This window comes from Rhinopithecus roxellana, chromosome 11, assembly GCF_007565055.1.
Source record: "Rhinopithecus roxellana isolate Shanxi Qingling chromosome 11, ASM756505v1, whole genome shotgun sequence".
Taxonomy (NCBI): domain Eukaryota; kingdom Metazoa; phylum Chordata; class Mammalia; order Primates; family Cercopithecidae; genus Rhinopithecus; species Rhinopithecus roxellana.
In genome coordinates, this window is record NC_044559.1 from 76,454,881 (window position 1) to 76,472,398 (window position 17,518).

At 37.0% G+C, this 17,518-nt stretch overlaps 1 protein-coding gene across 15 annotated transcripts in view; it reads right to left on the reverse strand.

Moving 5' to 3' along the window:
• Nucleotides 1–17,518, reverse strand: part of LCOR (ligand dependent nuclear receptor corepressor) — a 156,026-nt gene that overhangs the window by 37,455 nt on the left and 101,053 nt on the right. For 13 of the 15 annotated variants that reach the window (XM_030940539.1, XM_030940543.1, XM_030940540.1 and 10 more), the window contains 2 exons: nt 5,788–5,920; nt 752–1,039 (listed from right to left, as the gene is read on the reverse strand). In XM_030940539.1, the coding sequence (XP_030796399.1) occupies nt 752–1,039; nt 5,788–5,920 (421 nt within the window). The remainder of the gene's footprint in view (nt 1–751; nt 1,040–5,787; nt 5,921–17,518) is intronic. The other 2 variants (XM_030940546.1, XM_030940547.1) reach the window with 1 other exon arrangement.

The window sequence follows — 17,518 nt, forward strand, 5'->3', positions numbered from 1 at the left end:
TTTTTGTGAAATTAAAGGTAAAATGAGATCACAAAGCAACAGGAATACCTACTGAAGAAAATAAACTTCAGAGACTCAAGAAACATTTGCTAAACAAAACTGATAACCTGTTAACTTCATCACTTAATTAGTGTCCTCATCAACAAATTCCCTTTTGGAAATACTTTCAAGTTAGTCAGTGGATATGTGTGTTTATGTATGTGTTTCTGTATTTATAAAACACTGAATATATTTAACAACCTAAAGTATGTTTTGCTGCTTTCTCTATTTGTAACCCTAGTAGTTTCTTTTTCAAAATTCAAATACATGTTTTTCCTTATGATCTCATTTGCAGAGCATATAACTTATACTTACAAATAGAGGCATATTTCTCAGACAGGTGCTAGTCCTAGAAAATTTATAGTTAAGAGGAAAACTTACTTTTTCATAGGAGTTTTAAAAAACATAAAAATACTATGGAAAATATAAAATGCTTATATAAATATCAAGGAAATGAAAGATTAGTGACAACTGTTAACCACCTGACTTTCCTGAGTGGTACATCAATCATGACCATGAACTGCTGACAGATAAGGCTGTAACAACTTTAGCTGTACTTCTCCATCACTGCATAATAAGAAATAATTTAAAAATCACATTAGTTTTTATGCAATTATTGCTGCTGATGCTCTAATTGCCAATGCTTTTTTTTTTTTCTCCCCAAATTAAAGTATTCTGATAAGATAGAGGAGACCTTGACATCAAACCATACCTTGTTCGCTAGGTTCTGACTGAGACTTTCTGACAGTAAGGTCCAGAGGTGAGTCTTGGTCAGCCATGAGAAGTTTGCTGAGCACAGGGTTCTGAGTAGTTGCAGCCGTGGGAGAGGCGGTGACTGGAGATGCTTTCGGCAGGCTTTGGTTCTTTGTGCTATTGGGCTGGCTGGGGTCCTGAGTAGAGCTATTTTTTGAGGTATATTCAGCAGCAAATTGTTGGATCATTCGCTGCATGATCTCACGGGCCACTAGGGGAATATTGGGGTCGGAGACCCAGGGACTGTCTGTAAATAAAGATTTATTTACTTTTAAAGTGGGACAATGTACTAAAAAAAAAACAGCTTTCAAGTAAACATAAAATTTCATTTTATTTTTCTTAAAATGCAGTTATCTTAAAAATAGTATCTCCCCTTTGACTTACATTTTCTAAGCTTTTGAGTTGTCGATTTTTAAAAATAAAATTTTCATTAAAATAATTCTAAACATTTTCCCCCATATAATAATTGAACATTATGAAATTAAATAAAGGGATAATAACTAGAATATCTTCTGGGCAAGAATCACTTACCTGACACAGAAATCCCAAAACCCTTCTCTTAGGAAATAATTACTCTCATGTTAACATACCTATAGGTCACATCAGGTCTCCCTAGATTTTTTCCTCAGTCACCTTCTCCTAAATATTTGAAGAATGCATTACTGAGTTCATGAGTGCTGAATTTACTTTATGTTAAAGACAGAAGGCATACCAAGATTATAAAAGGAGATACTTAATTTTCAGATCCATTGTAGGCTAGGGCAATCATTCTCACACTTTAATGTTCATCAGAAACACCTTGATGGCTTGCAAAAACAGATTGTTGGGCTCTCTCCCCAGAGTTTCTGATTCAGTAGTTCTAGGGTGGGCTCAAGAACTGGCATTCTAACAAGTTCTTAGATGCTGCTGGTCTGGGGACCACAATTTCAGAACCTCTGGGCTAGGTGTTTAAATGCCAAATCTCAAAAACCTAAGAAAAACCACATATTTTCCAAGGGCACTTTAAATAAACTCTGTCAACTAGTAAATCAATAGGGAAATAATGAAATAAACATCTAAATTATCAATTTCTACTCAGTGTTAAGTTTAGACCATAAGAACTCATTAACTCAAAAAACTTTTAGCACTGAAAGAGACTTTGAAGGGCAAAAGAGGTTAAGATGAAAAGGAAAATGACTTGTATAAATATATTATCATCATGCCTCTATAATTACCACACTATAATAGTCAATCAGGAAGACTAAGCTTCTCAAGAGCTGAGACTGTGTGTGTTTACCTCTGTGTACCTCTAAATACCTAATCTTGCCTGATCTAAAGTGTGTATTCAATTTAGCTGAATACTAAACAGGTCAATCAAATCAATCAGCACGAAACAGCCCTTTTAAAAAAAATAAAATGAAGAAAATGTGTTTGTTTACCTCTGTGTACCTCTATATACCTAATCTTGCCTGGTCTAAAGTGTGTATTCAATTTAGTTGAATACTAAATAGGTCAATCAACATGAAACAGTCCTTTAAAAAAAAAAAAAAAAGGGAAAATGTGATCCAAAGAGTAGGTGGCCACTACAAATTTATATAGGTGATTAGTGATAGACCCTCGATTAAAACTCTTCCCCTGGTCTTACTGTTTTACCTGTGACCTTTGCTTCCTACCACACTTTTCAGGCTTTCCAAGACAGTTCTCAGGAAACCAAGGTTTCTTTAGTCTTTTAAAGATTAGCTATAGAAGGCAAATAACTTTACGCACAGTATTTTGGAGCTGTAAGGAACTTAAGAGTTTAATTTATAGTTATAAAGTTAAAGAAAAACTGACTCTAATTACTAACTAAAATCTAAAATCTCCATAATAAACAACAAACAAACAAATACATCATCAAAACCTCACAGGACTCCTAAGAACAGGCTTTTTTTCCCCCCAAAGGATGATATTCAATACCAGAAGATGTTCACAAAGTTATGCTATTTATTTCATCTTCTGGGGTTTAGTGAGGCTCACTCTACTAGTAATAATGTTTCTGTCATACTAAGCAGTATTTATAACTCGAACTTTCCTCTCCATAAATAGAGACTGTAAGTATTTCCGGTGGTTTAAAAATAAAGGTATGGAACCAGGTAAGGATCAGAAGTTGCTACAGTTACTGAATATGGTTCCTCAGTGTTTTAATAAACATTTTATCCATACACTGCTTTTTAAATATCTCCATCCACTGAATTTTCTTAATAGTCATTTAACTTTCCAGTTAAGACCCATTTTTCTCCCTACATAAATCTCCATATGAACTATTGTATAAATTTCAAGTTTTAGTACATTAGTTTACCTTTTCACCCCTGAATAGTTGGAGAACATGTAATACATACAGGAAATTTCCATACAAAAAGTAAAATAAAATTTATGAATTTATGAGATGCCTCTGTGTTTAAGTAGTATTAATAAAGAGCTCTGTGAAGAGTCAAAGATATTAGGACAAGGACCATAGACCACTATCTTTGAGCACTCAATGTCTGCTCTGCAGAATCTTGTCTCTTTATTGAATGAAAACACAGTCATGAGACAAGACAGTGTTTACGAATTACATCTCTGCCATTTGAATTTCTCTGTCTTGTGAAAATTTATTGAACAAATTTCATTCTTTGACATACTTAAAATACACATCTACAAACATACCCACACCCAGGGGAACACAGCACAACTGAGTCAAATAAAAGCAACAAATCAGATCAAAAATAAAACTGCAGAAAAACATGTTACACCACAGTATATCTTAAAAGGCAAATCTGATCTTTTTAATACAAGTGACAAAGCAAGCTGAAAAGAAATGTCATTATGACATTTGTAGAAGGTTTACTGTTCTTAAAATGAAATTATGGATTCCATATCATAAAAGCCCACTTTTATTCCATCTCTGATTCTACTTAACTATACATAATCTTTACACAAATTATTTAAAACATAGAATTTATAATACTTTGAAACAAGGTACCAAATATAAGCATCTGAATTATTTATTAAAACAAAAGATTCTCTTCAGATTAAAATGTCCATCATATCCCTGGATACTAAACATTTTCGGTATTAATTTAAAGAGTACTAATGGCTATCTTGGAGATGGTTACAAGAGAATTATATCTAAAAATATCAATATTAATACATAAAGCAGAAGAAAATGTCCAAATTCCAAAGCAAGAGTTCTTTCTCTGGGTATCACATGCCTGTACTTAAACAAATAAACTCAACTTACAATTTCAGAGCATTCCCATCTCTTGAAATCTATCCTGAGACTGATTCCGAGGTAAGAATTCCTCTCCTAAAGGTTATAACCCAAAAGCTTAATTTCTTAAAAAAACTTTATAAAAACTTTAAAGTTATTCCTCTATGACAAAGGGATGGGACTAGTAGAAAAGTGCGACAGAATTTTTCTGTACGAGTCTTATGATTGACCTTATTAATGTCCCCTGAGCAAAGAGTGGATGAAAAGTGGTTCCTCCACGTAAATTAGGGAGAGGAAGTCCTCTTTTCAGATAATGAAGCTTGCTATAACACCACATCAGATCAATGACTCCGTGTATATCCTTCAGGAGAGGAGCTGCAAAGACATTTTATTTGGCAAGCAAACTGACAGAACTGCTCTACCAGTTGTTGATACTTAAATTTGCTTTTAACAATCAAATGTTCATAAAACTAAAAAAACAATTATTTTGAACATAATTTTGGAATTCTGAGCAGTGTGCAGGAATAATAAGACATAGGAGACTGAGCTGCGAGATTTAGGTCAGGAGATGCTAGTGGGTGTTTAAAGAGAGTTAAGGATGTACTAAACGATTTAATTCTGCCTAGAGTTCTCATGGAAGAAAATGGGGAAAAAGTGCCACAGACAATAATCTCTGTGCATTTCTTAATTTTATATGACACTACACTTCACACCACCTTTTGGAAATACTGATCACATTAAGCAGAAGCCCAGCTAGTGTCCAACTGTAAAGAAACCCAACAGAACCAGCACTTATGAGACTTTTAACCAATGTCAAAGGGAAGGAGGGAATTTCCAGAGGAATGAGAGGTGTAAACTAGAACATATGAAGAATTATTAAAGAAAATGGAATCACTGAGTCTGCTGAAGATTAAATAAGAATATTTAAGATTATCAAGTTTGTATGAAACTTTCAGAACCCATTATAGTAACTACCACTTGGAAATGGAGGAAAAGTGTAACTAAGAAGTATAAATCCATTTAGAATTTCTTAAAAGTAAAGACTGTTCACTAGAAGGGAATATGAAGGGAACTTTCCTGAAGGTTCTGGCTGATGGCAATTATGCATTGTGAATAGAGAATAAATCTGAATGCCTCTATGAAGGACTTATAAGCCTCAAGACTCCATGACTGAAGAACTTTTCTGTATTTCAAAAGAAATGTAAACCATGCCTACAAAAGTTTCAAGGATAAAGATAAATTTTAAAAATGCAAGAGGTTGAGCTATTAAATGCCACCTCAAATACAGCGGGAAAAGTTTTACTACATAATAATTTCCCTAATATAGAAAATTTTAGTGAAACAAGACTGTATCAAGGAAAAAAATGCTTACAAATCTAATTTTATGATATAACTACATTTTCTCTCCAAATGAAATTTCAGGTTGGAATCACTAAAAGAAAAAAAAAAATCACAGTTGGTTTTAGTTATTGGTGATTAAAACAGTAACTGTCTCTATAAGTTGTCTAACAAAATACAGTACTACTGAGAGCTTAACATTTTTAGAATTTCGTAATAATTTTCTAAACTATTAACTCACCATCACATCAGAGCCTAAATGTGGTGAACAGGGTTTACCTTAACCCTAATTCCAATTTGAACTTGACCCAAGGGATATAGAACAATATAAATTATATCATCAATAAAGAAAAATGTTTTTAAGAAGAACTTTAAAAATGACATTGAAATTAAGGAGATTAATAATACAAGACAAGCAGATGCTAAATATCATCTTCACTGAAACCAACCTTTTCTATAAAAGACTGCATTGAGGAATTCTTCTGCTTGTCTCTCGAATCGAATGATTTTTGCTTGCTCTTGTTTAAGCAGAGCTTCTTGCCCACCTCCCGAAGCTGGTTCATCCAGACCGACTAAGTGTCCCTGCAAAAATACTTGGTGAAATAGTTGCACAAAAGTCTTTCCCCATTCAATATCAAAAGCATAGATATGAAATCAAAGACAAAGTTAGTAGCAAATAAGGCAAATTAATTTGATGCAATTAAAATATTTTAAAACTTCAGTAAAATTTCAAGAAAAAGTATAAAAGCAAAATAAATGTAAACATATTCTTTAGTTGGATTTTATCTACTTTTTTTTTGACTATGAGTTTTGTTCAAAACTTAGTCTAATTAAACTTTAACTGCCAGAGGGATAATTTCCTTGAAAGCACTCTATTATACTATAGTTATCTTTCACAGGCAACTCAATTCAGACAGAATGTTTTCAATTTACAAGAAAAAAAAAATTTAAATTCCAAATCTCATTTGAGGATCCTAGTATGAGATCTGTGTTTCACCAGATACAAAACACAAACACTTTTAAAAGGTCATTAGGAAGAAAAACTCAGAATACATCTCAATTCACTACTCTGTCTTTAGATTACTTTTCAAAAACTGTGGTTCTCAAACCTTTAATGGGTTGTAAAATAGATTAACTGGTCATAAGCAGCACTAGCAAAATGAACTGAAAACTAGAATGCACTGCATGTTCTAAGTGTAAGCACTGCATTGTCTTTTGTTACAGTATATCTATGTTTGAACAGCTTTGAAATATAAACAGTGAATCCGAACGGGCAGCGGTGGCTCATGCCTGTAATCTCAGCACTTAGGGAGGCTGAAGCAGGCAGATCACTTGAGGTGAGGAGTTCGAGACCAGCCTGGCCAACATGGTGAAACCCAGTCTCTACTAAAAATACAAAAATTAGCTGGGCATGGTGGCGCATGCCTGTAATGCCAACTACTCAGGAGGCTGAGGCCTGAGAATCACTTGAACCTGGGAGGTGGAGGCTGCACTTGAGATTATGCTACTGCACTCCAGCCTGGGTGACAGAGCAAGACTTTGTCTCAAAAAAAAAGTAGATCAGAAAGTTTCTCTTACCAAAAAGTTCCAATACGCTGTACTATAATCATCCCTGAGATTCCCAGCCTCTAATCCCAGACTGCAGGAGCACTCGACCAAGTTGACAATACTTTGCACCTACCTCCACTCTTGTATATTACAATAACAGAAAATAAAAGTATTTTTAAAAAGCTAAGCGCAGGACAGGCACGGTGGCTCAAGCCTGTAATCCCAGCACTTTGGGAGGCCGAGACGGGCGGATCACAAGGTCAGGAGATCGAGACCATCCTGGCTAACACGGTGAAATCCCGTCCCTACTAAAAAATACAAAAAACTAGCCGGGCGAGGTGGCGGGCTCCTGTAGTCCCAGCTACTCGGGAGGCTGAGGCAGGAGAATGGCGTAAACCCGGGAGGCGGAGCTTGCAGTGAGCTGAGATCCGGCCACTGCACTCCAGCCTGGGCGACAGAGTGAGACTCCGTCTCAAAAAAAAAAAAAGCTAAGTGCATTTTTAAGTGTTCTTTAAGTTCTAGCGCATATAATTTATTTGAAATCACTTTAATGTATTAATTAATGTCTTTATTTCCATATCTAAGTGCTATATATAAATAAGAAAATGGGACATATCTTGGCACAATGAAAAGGAATTAAACAACACATTGAAGACATGTTATAATGCACAAATGATTCCCTCAAAAATTTAAAAAATACCCACTGATATTTGCAACCGGCTTTCTATAATTTCTCATCCTAAGATTTATATTAAAAGCACAACCAAAATATGTATTTAGCATGGATTATATATTGTAAAAAGCTTAATATGAAGCACTGGCATAGTCAAACTAAAATAATGATCCTTAAACACTGTTATATAAGGCACAGTAAGTTTGCTATATAATGTATTAAAAAATTTAAATATTTTAAGTCTTATAAATAATGAGAACCTTTATTATAGTTGCATTTGCCAACATTCTCTTTATAAATTTCTCCATCACATTAACTATTTTGAGGAAGACTGAACCATTTTCCAAAGCAGCTACATTATTTATATTTCCAAAAACAATGTATAAGGGTTCTGACTTCTCCACATACTTATGAACACTTATCTTTTTTATTACAACCATTTTAGTAGATGAGAAGTGGTACATCTCATGGTTTAAGGTTTGTATTTTCCTAATTGACTAATGATGTTGAGCATCTTTTCATGTGCTTATTGGCACATTATACCTTCTTTGGAAAAAAGTCCATTCAGATCATTGATTTTTTTTTTTTTTTGAGACGGAGTCTCACTCTGTTGCCTAGGCTGGAGCACAGTGGTGCGATCTTGGCTCACTGCAACCTCCACCTCCCGGGTTCAAATGATTCTCCTGCCTCAGCCTCCCGAGCTGCTGAGACTATAGGCACGTGCCATCATGCCTGGCTAATTTTTTGTATTTTTAGTAGTGACGGGGTTTCACTGTATTGGCCAGGATGGTCTCCATCTCTTGACCTCGTGATCCACCTGCCTCGGCCTCCCAAAGTGCTGGGATTACAGGCGTGAGCCACCGCGCCCGGCCGAGATCCTTGCTCATTTTTTATTGAGTCATTTACCATTTTATTGTTGCACTGTAAGAATTCTTGATATATTCTGAAACAAGTCCATTGTTAGATATATGATTTGCAAATATTTTCTCCCATTCTTTGAGTTTTATTACTTGATAGTACTGACGGTACTGTTAGTAGCATGAAAGCTTTAATTTTAATGAATTCCAATCTATATATTTTTCGTCACTTGTGCTTTTGATGTTATACCTAAAAAACTTAGCCATGTAGATTTAACTCTATGCTTTCTTCTAAGAATTTTATAGTTTTAGGGCTTACTTTTAGGCCTATAATACATGTCAAGTTCATTTCGTGTATGGCATAAGGAAGGGGTCCAACCTCATTCTCTTGCATGTGGATACTCACTTGGTTCCAGCACCTTTTGGTGAAAAAACAATTCTTTCCCCCAAAGAACTGTTTTAGGTCCAGGCGCGGTGGCTCAAGCCTGTAATCCCAGCACTTTGGGAGGCCGAGATGGGCGGATCACGAGGTCAGGAGATCGAGACCATCCTGGCTAACATGGTGAAACTCCGTCTCTACTAAAAAAAATACAAAAAACTAGCCGGGCGAGGTGGCGGGCTCCTGTAGTCCCAGCTACTCGGGAGGCTGAGGCAGGAGAATGGCATAAACCCAGGAGGCGGAGCTTGCAGTGAGCCGAGATCCGGCCACTGCACTCCAGCCTGCAGCCTGGGCGACAGAGCGAGACTCCGTCTCAAAAAAAAAAAGAACTGTTTTAGAACTCTTGTCAAAAGTCACTGGCCATACATTTTACTTCTGGACACTCGATTCTATTCCACTATTTATATATCTATCCTCAAGCCAGCATCACATTAAGCTGCCCAAGGTAGTTTTATAGTAAGTTTTGAAACTGGTAAAGTGTAAATCCTCCCAATTTGTTCTTCTTTTACAAGATTGTTTCGACTATTTTAAGTCTCTTAAATTTTCATATGAATTTTAGGACCAGCTTGTGAATCTCTGCAAATAAGTCAGCTGGGATTTTGGTAGAAAATGCACTGAATCCGCCTACCAATTTGGGAAGTAATCCCACGGTAACAATTAGGCTTCTGATCCATGAACATGTCTTTCCATGTACTTTCTTTCAGCAGTATTTTGTAATTTACAACATATAAGTCTTATACTTCTTTTATATTTATTCCTAAGTGTTGTATTTTTTGATACTACTGTAAACAGAATTGTTTTCAAACTTTCATGTTCATATTGTTCACTGCTAGTGTATAGCAATACAATTATGTTTTTTTTAAAAATGATGTGGTATTCTGAACCTTGCTGAACGTGTTAAACTCTAAGTGTTTTGTAGATTTCTTGGGATTTTCTATATACATCATCATGTCATCTATAAACCAAGACAGTTTTACCTCTTCTTTTGCAATCTGAATGACTTTGGTTTCTTTTTATTGCCTAATTTCCCTGGCTAGAACCTCATGTACAACGGTGGATGTACATGGTGAGAGTGGACATCCTGCCTTGTTCCTGATTTTGGGGGAAGCTGTTCCATCTTTTAGTTGGGTGTTTCTGTAGTTCAGGTTGAGAAAGTTCCCTTCTATTCCTAGTTTGTCGGGTTTGTTTGTTTTTACATCAAGAAAAAGTGCTGGATTTGGCCAAATGCCATTCTGGAGGGTGTCTACAGAGATGATCATGTGGTCTGTGTCACTTACTGTATTAATACATTGTATTACAGTAATAGACGTAAGAGTGTTAAACCAGCCAGGTACAGTGGCTCATGCCTGTAATTCCAGCTCTTTGGAAGGCTGAGGCCGGAGGATCACCTGAGCCCAGGAGTTCGAGACCAGCCTGAGCAACACAGAGAGACCCCCGTCTCTACAAATCAGTTAAAAAATTATTAACAGCTGGGCATGGTGGTGCACACCTGTAGTCCCAGCTACTTGGGGGCTGAGGCAGGAGTATTTCCTGAGCCTGGGAGGTCAAGGCTGCAGTGAGCCGTGATTGTGCCACTGTGCTCCAGCCTGGACAGGGTGAGACAAAACAAACAAACAAACAAACAAACAAATAAATAAGGTGTTAAACCAACTTTGCACTCCTGGGATAAATTCCACTTGGTTGTGGTATATAACACTTTTTATATGTTGCAAAATTTGGTTTGCTAATGTTTTGTTGAGGATTTTTTTGTGCTGGTACTCATAAATGGTATTTGTCTGTAGTTTTCTTGTGATATCTTTGGTTTTCGTATAAATAATACTGGCCTCACAGAATAAGGACGTCTTCCCTTTTCTTCTATACTTTGAAAAAGTTTGTGAAGAAACGGTATTAATTCATCTTTAAATGTCTGATAGAATATGCCAGTGAAGGCAGAGTGTGGTGGCTCACACCTGTAATCCCAGCACTTTGGGAGGCTGAGGCGGGCAGATCGCTTGAGCCCAGGAGTAACATCATGAGACCCCATCTCCATTTAAAAAAAGAAAGAAAAAAAATATATACCAGTGAAGATACCTGGCCATAGGCTTTTCTTTGATGGAAGTTTATAAATTACTAATTTAATCTCAATGCTTGCTCTAAGTTGTATTAGTTCCCTAGGGGTGCTGTATTTTTTCACAAACTGGGTAGCTTAAAACAGCAGAGATTTATTCTCTCACAGCTGAATTTGGAATTCAGGCACCCAAAATTAGGGTGTCAGCATGGTCATTTTCCCTCTGAAAGCTCTAGAGAAGAGTCCTTCCTTGCCTCTTCCTAGCTTCTGGTAGTTGCTGACAATCCTTGGCATTCCTTGCCTTGTGGCAGTATAACTCCAATCTCTGTCTCCATCTTTACATGGTCCTCTTCCCTTTGTGTGTGTGTGTGTCTCCAAGTCTCTTTCTCCTTATAAGGCAACAGTCATTGGATTTAGGGTCCACTCTAATCCAGTATGACTTCATCATAAATTGATTACATCTGCAAAGACCTTACAGTGGTCTCCTTTTATCTGCAGTTTTGCTTTCCACAGTTACCCATGGTACAGTACAATAATATATTTTGAGAAAAGAGAGAGAATATTCACATAACTTTTGTTATAATTGTTCAATTTTATTATTAGTTGTTAATCTCTTATTGTGATTAATTTACAAATTAAGCTTTATCATAGGTATGTGTGTACAGGAAAAAACATAGGGTTTGGTACGATCTGTAGTTTCAGGCATCCCCTTACAAGGGGGAAGACTACTGTTATTTCCAAATAAGGTCACATTCACAGGTACCAGGGGTGGATTCATGTTTTAGGGGGACACAATCCAATCTGCATCACAGGTTTATTCAGATTTTCTGTTTCGCCTTACATCAGTATTGGTAAGTTTGTAACTTTCTAGGAATTTGCCTATTTCATCAAATTCTCTAAATTGCTGGCATACACACTGCTCACTGTATTCCCCAATTTTTTTTACTTCTGACTTCCTCTATTTCATTTGTGATTAGTAACTTGAGTCTTCTATTTTTCTTGATCAGAGCTAAAGTTTACCTAATTGGTTGATCTTTTTAAAAAAATCAGTTTTTGGTTTTATTGATTTTATCATTTTTTACATTACTTCATTTCTTTCTGCTCTCGTATCTTTACTATTTCCCTCTTTCTGCCTGCTTTGGGTTTAGTTTGCTCTTCTTTTTCTAGTTTCCTAATGTGGATGATTAGGGTATTGATTTGAGATCTGCTTTTAAATTTAAACTTCTAAGTACTGTTAGCTACATCTCATTCATTTTGGTAAGTTTTAAAAATTCATCTGAAACTAGTTTCTAATTTCCTTTGCCTGATCCAGTAAAAGCCAGGCCCCTTTGCAGGGGAATGTTGTTGCCAATGTTTGAGGCTTCCTCCAACCCCAGGAGGGCTCTTAGCTTGTCTCTTATTCTGATTCTCTGTTAAACGTCTAACAGGGGAATCCTCAGAGCCTACTCTGGCTCGGGAGACTGCCTGATTCGTGAATCAAATAAATAAATAAACATCTAACAGGTCTGTCATTTCACCTGTTGCTACAAATATGAGGGATCTTCCAGGTGTCTCTCTACTATTCACACAGATCTTCATCATTTTCAACACTTTTAGGTGTGAGATTTTCTAAGCCAGACAGTTCTGGAGTTCTCTGTTTATTTTTGTTGTTGTTAAGTTTGTTTTCTTTAAAGACAGGATCTTGCTCTGTTGCCCAGGCTTCAGTGCAGTGGCACAATCGCGTCTCACTGCAAGCCTTGACTTCCTGGGCTAAAGCCATCCTCCTGCCTCAGCCTCCCAAGTGGCTGGGATTACAGGTGTGTGCCACCACACCAGGCTAATTTTTAAAATATTTTGTAGAGAAGGAGTCTCACTCTATTGCCCAGGTTGTTGCAGAACTACTGGCCTCAAGCAATCCTCCTGCCTTGGCTTCCTAAAGTGCTGGATTACAAGCATGAGCCACTGCACCCTGCTGGAATTCTGTTTGTGATGTCAACCCTTCCAATAAAATGAACCAATAAGAATAAAAAAGTTTATATGACATACAACTAACAGAGCTAATAAAATAGCCAGGAGATGAGCAGGTGCAGTGGCTTAAGCCTGTAATTCCAGTACTTTGGGAGGCCAAGGCAGGCAGATCACCTGAGGTCAAGAGTTTGAGACCAGCCCGGCTAAAGTGGTGAAACCCCATCTCTGCTAAAAATACAAACATTAGCCGGGGGTGGTGGCACACACCTGTAATTCTAGCTACTCAAGAGGCTGAGGCAGGAAAAACACTTGAACCCAGGAGGTGGAGGCTGCAGTGCGCCAAGACCGCACCACTGCACTCCAGACTGGGCAACAGTGAGAGACTCTCACAAAAAAAAAAAAAAAGGTAAAATAGCGCCAGAAGGTAAGGAAAAGTTAAAAAAACCAACTCATGTCATCTCCCCTCAGCTGAATTCTAAAATAATACATTATGTATAGTATGGCAAAAAACAAAAAGATGTGAAATCTTCTTCTGTAACTCAAAAACCATTTTCTTTGCATTTATTATTCCTAATACATTTAGGAATATTTATTTATTATTAAAAAACAAGTTGTTGGCATAAAACTAAATAGGAGTAAAGCTGGAGATGTAGGCCAGGTACGGTGGCTCACGCCTGTAAACCCAGCACTTTTGGAGGCCGAAGTGAGCAGATCATTTGAGGGCAGGAGTTTGACACCAGTCTGGCCAACATGGCAAAACCCTATCATCCCAGCTACTCAGGAGGCTGAGGTTGCAGTGAGCCAAGACTGCGCCACTGAATTCTAGCCTGGGTGACAGAGTGACACTCAGTCTTAAAAAAATAAATACAAATAAAGTTGCAGATTTCAACTGGAATTTCTACCTCCTAGGAGGAGTTGCTTCCTTCAGGATGCAGAAATTGGTCCACCTAGATTGGTTGGCTCATAGGCAGAGAAGCGACTGTTATATAATCTACTGTGAGCTTCTTAGAAGCATATATGCCTAGAAGTCCCCAGAGCTTATGACTCTATAGCTCTAAGGTAGAAAGTAGTCCTTAAGCTTTTAAGAAGCTCTCTCCTTAATAAACAACTGAAAACATGAGGGAGGGATGACAGTACAAGAGCTAAGGCATTTGTTACAGTGACACCACCATTAACCCAAAGGGTTTCCTCCATCTCTCATAGTCCTATACTGTTTATTTAATGGACTTTTGGCTTAAATTCAGTTACACAAAAATAATATAGGTAATCTTACCTAGAGAATCAATTTAAAGATTATAAAGCTTATTATCATCTTATTTTAATCATCTGAATCTGGATTAAAGATCACTTTATTATTTTCCTCCATTAAATGAGAGTTGTATTTAGAAACAAGTCTTGCCAAAGCTGTGAACTTTGCTAAGGTGAACATCACAACTTTTTTCCTGACAAAACACTTAGCAGAAAAATATATTAAACAAATGCTATAAAAATCTTCAACTTATGGAATCTCAAGAAACTAGAGAGCTGTAAATTGTTGAGTCAGAAGTCTTTTCAAAGTGAATTAATTAATGAACTACATAAGAGAAATCAATATTGAAAAATTCAAGTGTATCTTTTTATTTGTGTTTTAATCTATTAAGAGTCTTTCCGCTGTGCACGGTGACTCATGCCTGTAATCCTAGCACTTTGGGAGGCTGAGGCAGGTGCATCACGAGGTCAGGCGCTGGAAATCAGCCTGATCAACATGGTGAAATCTCATCTCTACTAAAAATACAAAAATTAGCTGGGTGTGGTGGTGCACACCTGTAATCCCAGCTACTCAGGAGGCTGAGGCGGGAGAATTGCTTGGACCTGGGAGATGGAGGTTGAGTTAGCCCAGATCGTGCCACTGCATTCCAGCCTGTGCAACAGAGTGAGACTCCATCTCAAAAACAGCCTTTCTACCTGTAAATTGAAACCAATTCCATTTAAGCTACTAAACTTTATATTAACTTAATTGGGGACGTGTATTATTTTATCTTTTATTCCTCTATACAAATAAAGGTTTCACCATTTATCAATAAAAATTTATAAGCCACAATCATCTATATTTTCATTTTTCTTAAAGCAAATATATTGCACAGAAATCCTACAAGGTTTATGCTTTTATAAATAATGCTTGTTTTTCTCATTCTCTGGAAGATCCTGAAAAAAGCTACCTTGTACACAAAGCTATAAAGAAAAAGTAAAAACAACTAGTATTCTCAACAATCTTAGCTATGAACTGCTAAATCATTTGATACATACCCCTAAAAAACACATATGCAGATATATTAACTTAAAAAAATTAAATGAGATTCACACTGAAGATCATTTTACCTATTCTCAATATTAGGATTTTCTTTCTTATATTGTTACATATTCTCCAAAAACACCTTAATAAATGTACCATAATCTGCAGTTAGACCAGTTTTTTATTTTGTTACTATAACTGCATTTTAATGAATTTGTTCTAGATTCTCATTATTTCCTTGGGATACATTACTACAAGAGAAAGCATGAATCACAAGAAACAATTTCTTCCTTTCCTGAAACATATTCGCAAACTTTTTTCTAAGAAAAAGTTATACCAATTTGTATTCCCACTTGCAGTGTTGGGGGTACTATGTTGCCACACTTGTAGACATCACATTTCATTGGTATAAAATGATTCTTTGGCCTGGGCATGGTGGCTCACGCCCGTAATCCCAATACTTTGGGAGGCCAAGCCGGGTGGATCACGAGGTCAGGAGATCGAGACCATCCTGGTCAACATGGTGAAACCCCATCTCTACTAAAAATACAAAAATTAGCCAGGCGTGGTGGCGTGCGCCTGTAGTCTGAGCTACTAGGGAGGCTGAGGCAGGAGAATAGCTTGAACCTGGGAGGTGGAGGTTGCAGTGAGCCAAGATCACACCACTGCACTCCAGCCTGGGTGACAGAGCAAGACTCTGTCTTAGAAAATAAAAATAAAAAAAAATAAAAAGAAATAAGGTTCTTTGTTTCAATTTGCACTTCTCTGATTACTGGTAAGGATCAATATGTTTTAACGGTTTATTGTTCTTTCATAGCTTTTTTCCTTTCCTATGAGTTTACTGGAAGCAATATAATGATTAACCAATAATTCTAGCACCATCTGCTGAATAACACTTAATTTTCCAAGCAATGTTTGAGGGTACTTTTTATAAAATTATCATAATAGTTCTACAAACATTAATTCCATTTTTATTGATTTATTTTTCAAATCCATCATCAATAGCATATTTTTAAAATTACATAAGTCTTAGTATTTAGAGGAAGGAAAATCCCCTCTCATTATTTATATCTTTAAAATATCCTGGCCATTCTGGCTTTATTCTTCAGATTATATATTTAAAATCACTTATAAGAAAGATCAAAGACCTAGATTAGTGAATTCTGCTATCCCCCCCGCAAAAGCTCCCCACAGACAGACAATGCGTTTTTGATCACAACAGCATTATACCTAAAAAGTAATTCAGAAAGAGTAATATCCTTAAAATATTCAGTCTTCTCTTTTAGGAACTTCTTTAAATTTACCCAAGTGGACTTTAATGGATTTCAAAGTTTATTCATATAGTTCCCACATACTTATTATCTTACTTTTTTCTTGTCATTATGGAAAGGATTTTTCTTTTACTTCCTAACTGCTGCTGCTGAAACAAATGAAGAATATATTTATATATGCTTGCATATAAAATTTAATTTTGTATACAGCTTTCAAGGGAAAGTGTAGGTCATCTATCTTCAGGTTGTTATGTTCTCTGGTAGACGCACTACTTTGTGTCCAAGTCCCAATATCCTTCAAGTCATTTCTTTTTTTTTTTGAGACGGAGTGTCGCTCTGTTGCCCAGGCTGGAGTTCAGTGGCGCGATCTCGGCTCATGGCAAGCTCCGCCTCCTGGGTTCACGCTATTCTCCTGCCTCAGCCTCCCGAGTAGCTGGAACTACAGGCGCTCGCCACCACGCCTGGCTAGTTCGTTTGTTTTTTTGTATTTCAGTAGAGACAGAGTTTCACCATGTTAGCCAGGATGGTCTCGATCTCCTGACCTCGTGATCCGCCCACCTCGGCCTCCCAAAGTGCTGGGATTATAGGCGTGAACCACCGCGCCTAGCCAACTATCAATGCTGCCAGGCGCGGTGGCTCATGCCGGTGATCCCAGCACTTTGGGAGGCCGAGGTGGTGGATCACATGAGGTCAGGAGTTTGAGACCAGCCTCGCCAACATGGTGAAACCGCATCTCTACCAAAAATACAAAAAAATTACCCAGGCATGGTGGTGTGCACCTGTAGTCCCAGCTACTTGGGAGCTGACGCAGAAGAATCACTTGAATCCGGGAGGCGGAGGTTGCAGTGAACCAAGATGACACCACTGCACTCCAGCCTGGGAAACGAGCGAGACTCCATCTCAAAGAAAAAAAAAAAACTATCAGTGCTTTTTGGTGTCACCATCCATCACCCAAAGCAGCGGAGGAGATACAATACTACATGGGCTGAGATATTTTCCAATAGGAAAAGCTTTAATAATAACATTAAAAATATTTCTCATAATTTGTAATAATAGTAAAAGCTTTACACATATACACTTCTATTATCTAATATGAGCCTTTATTATGTTTTCTAGGAAGGGCTAT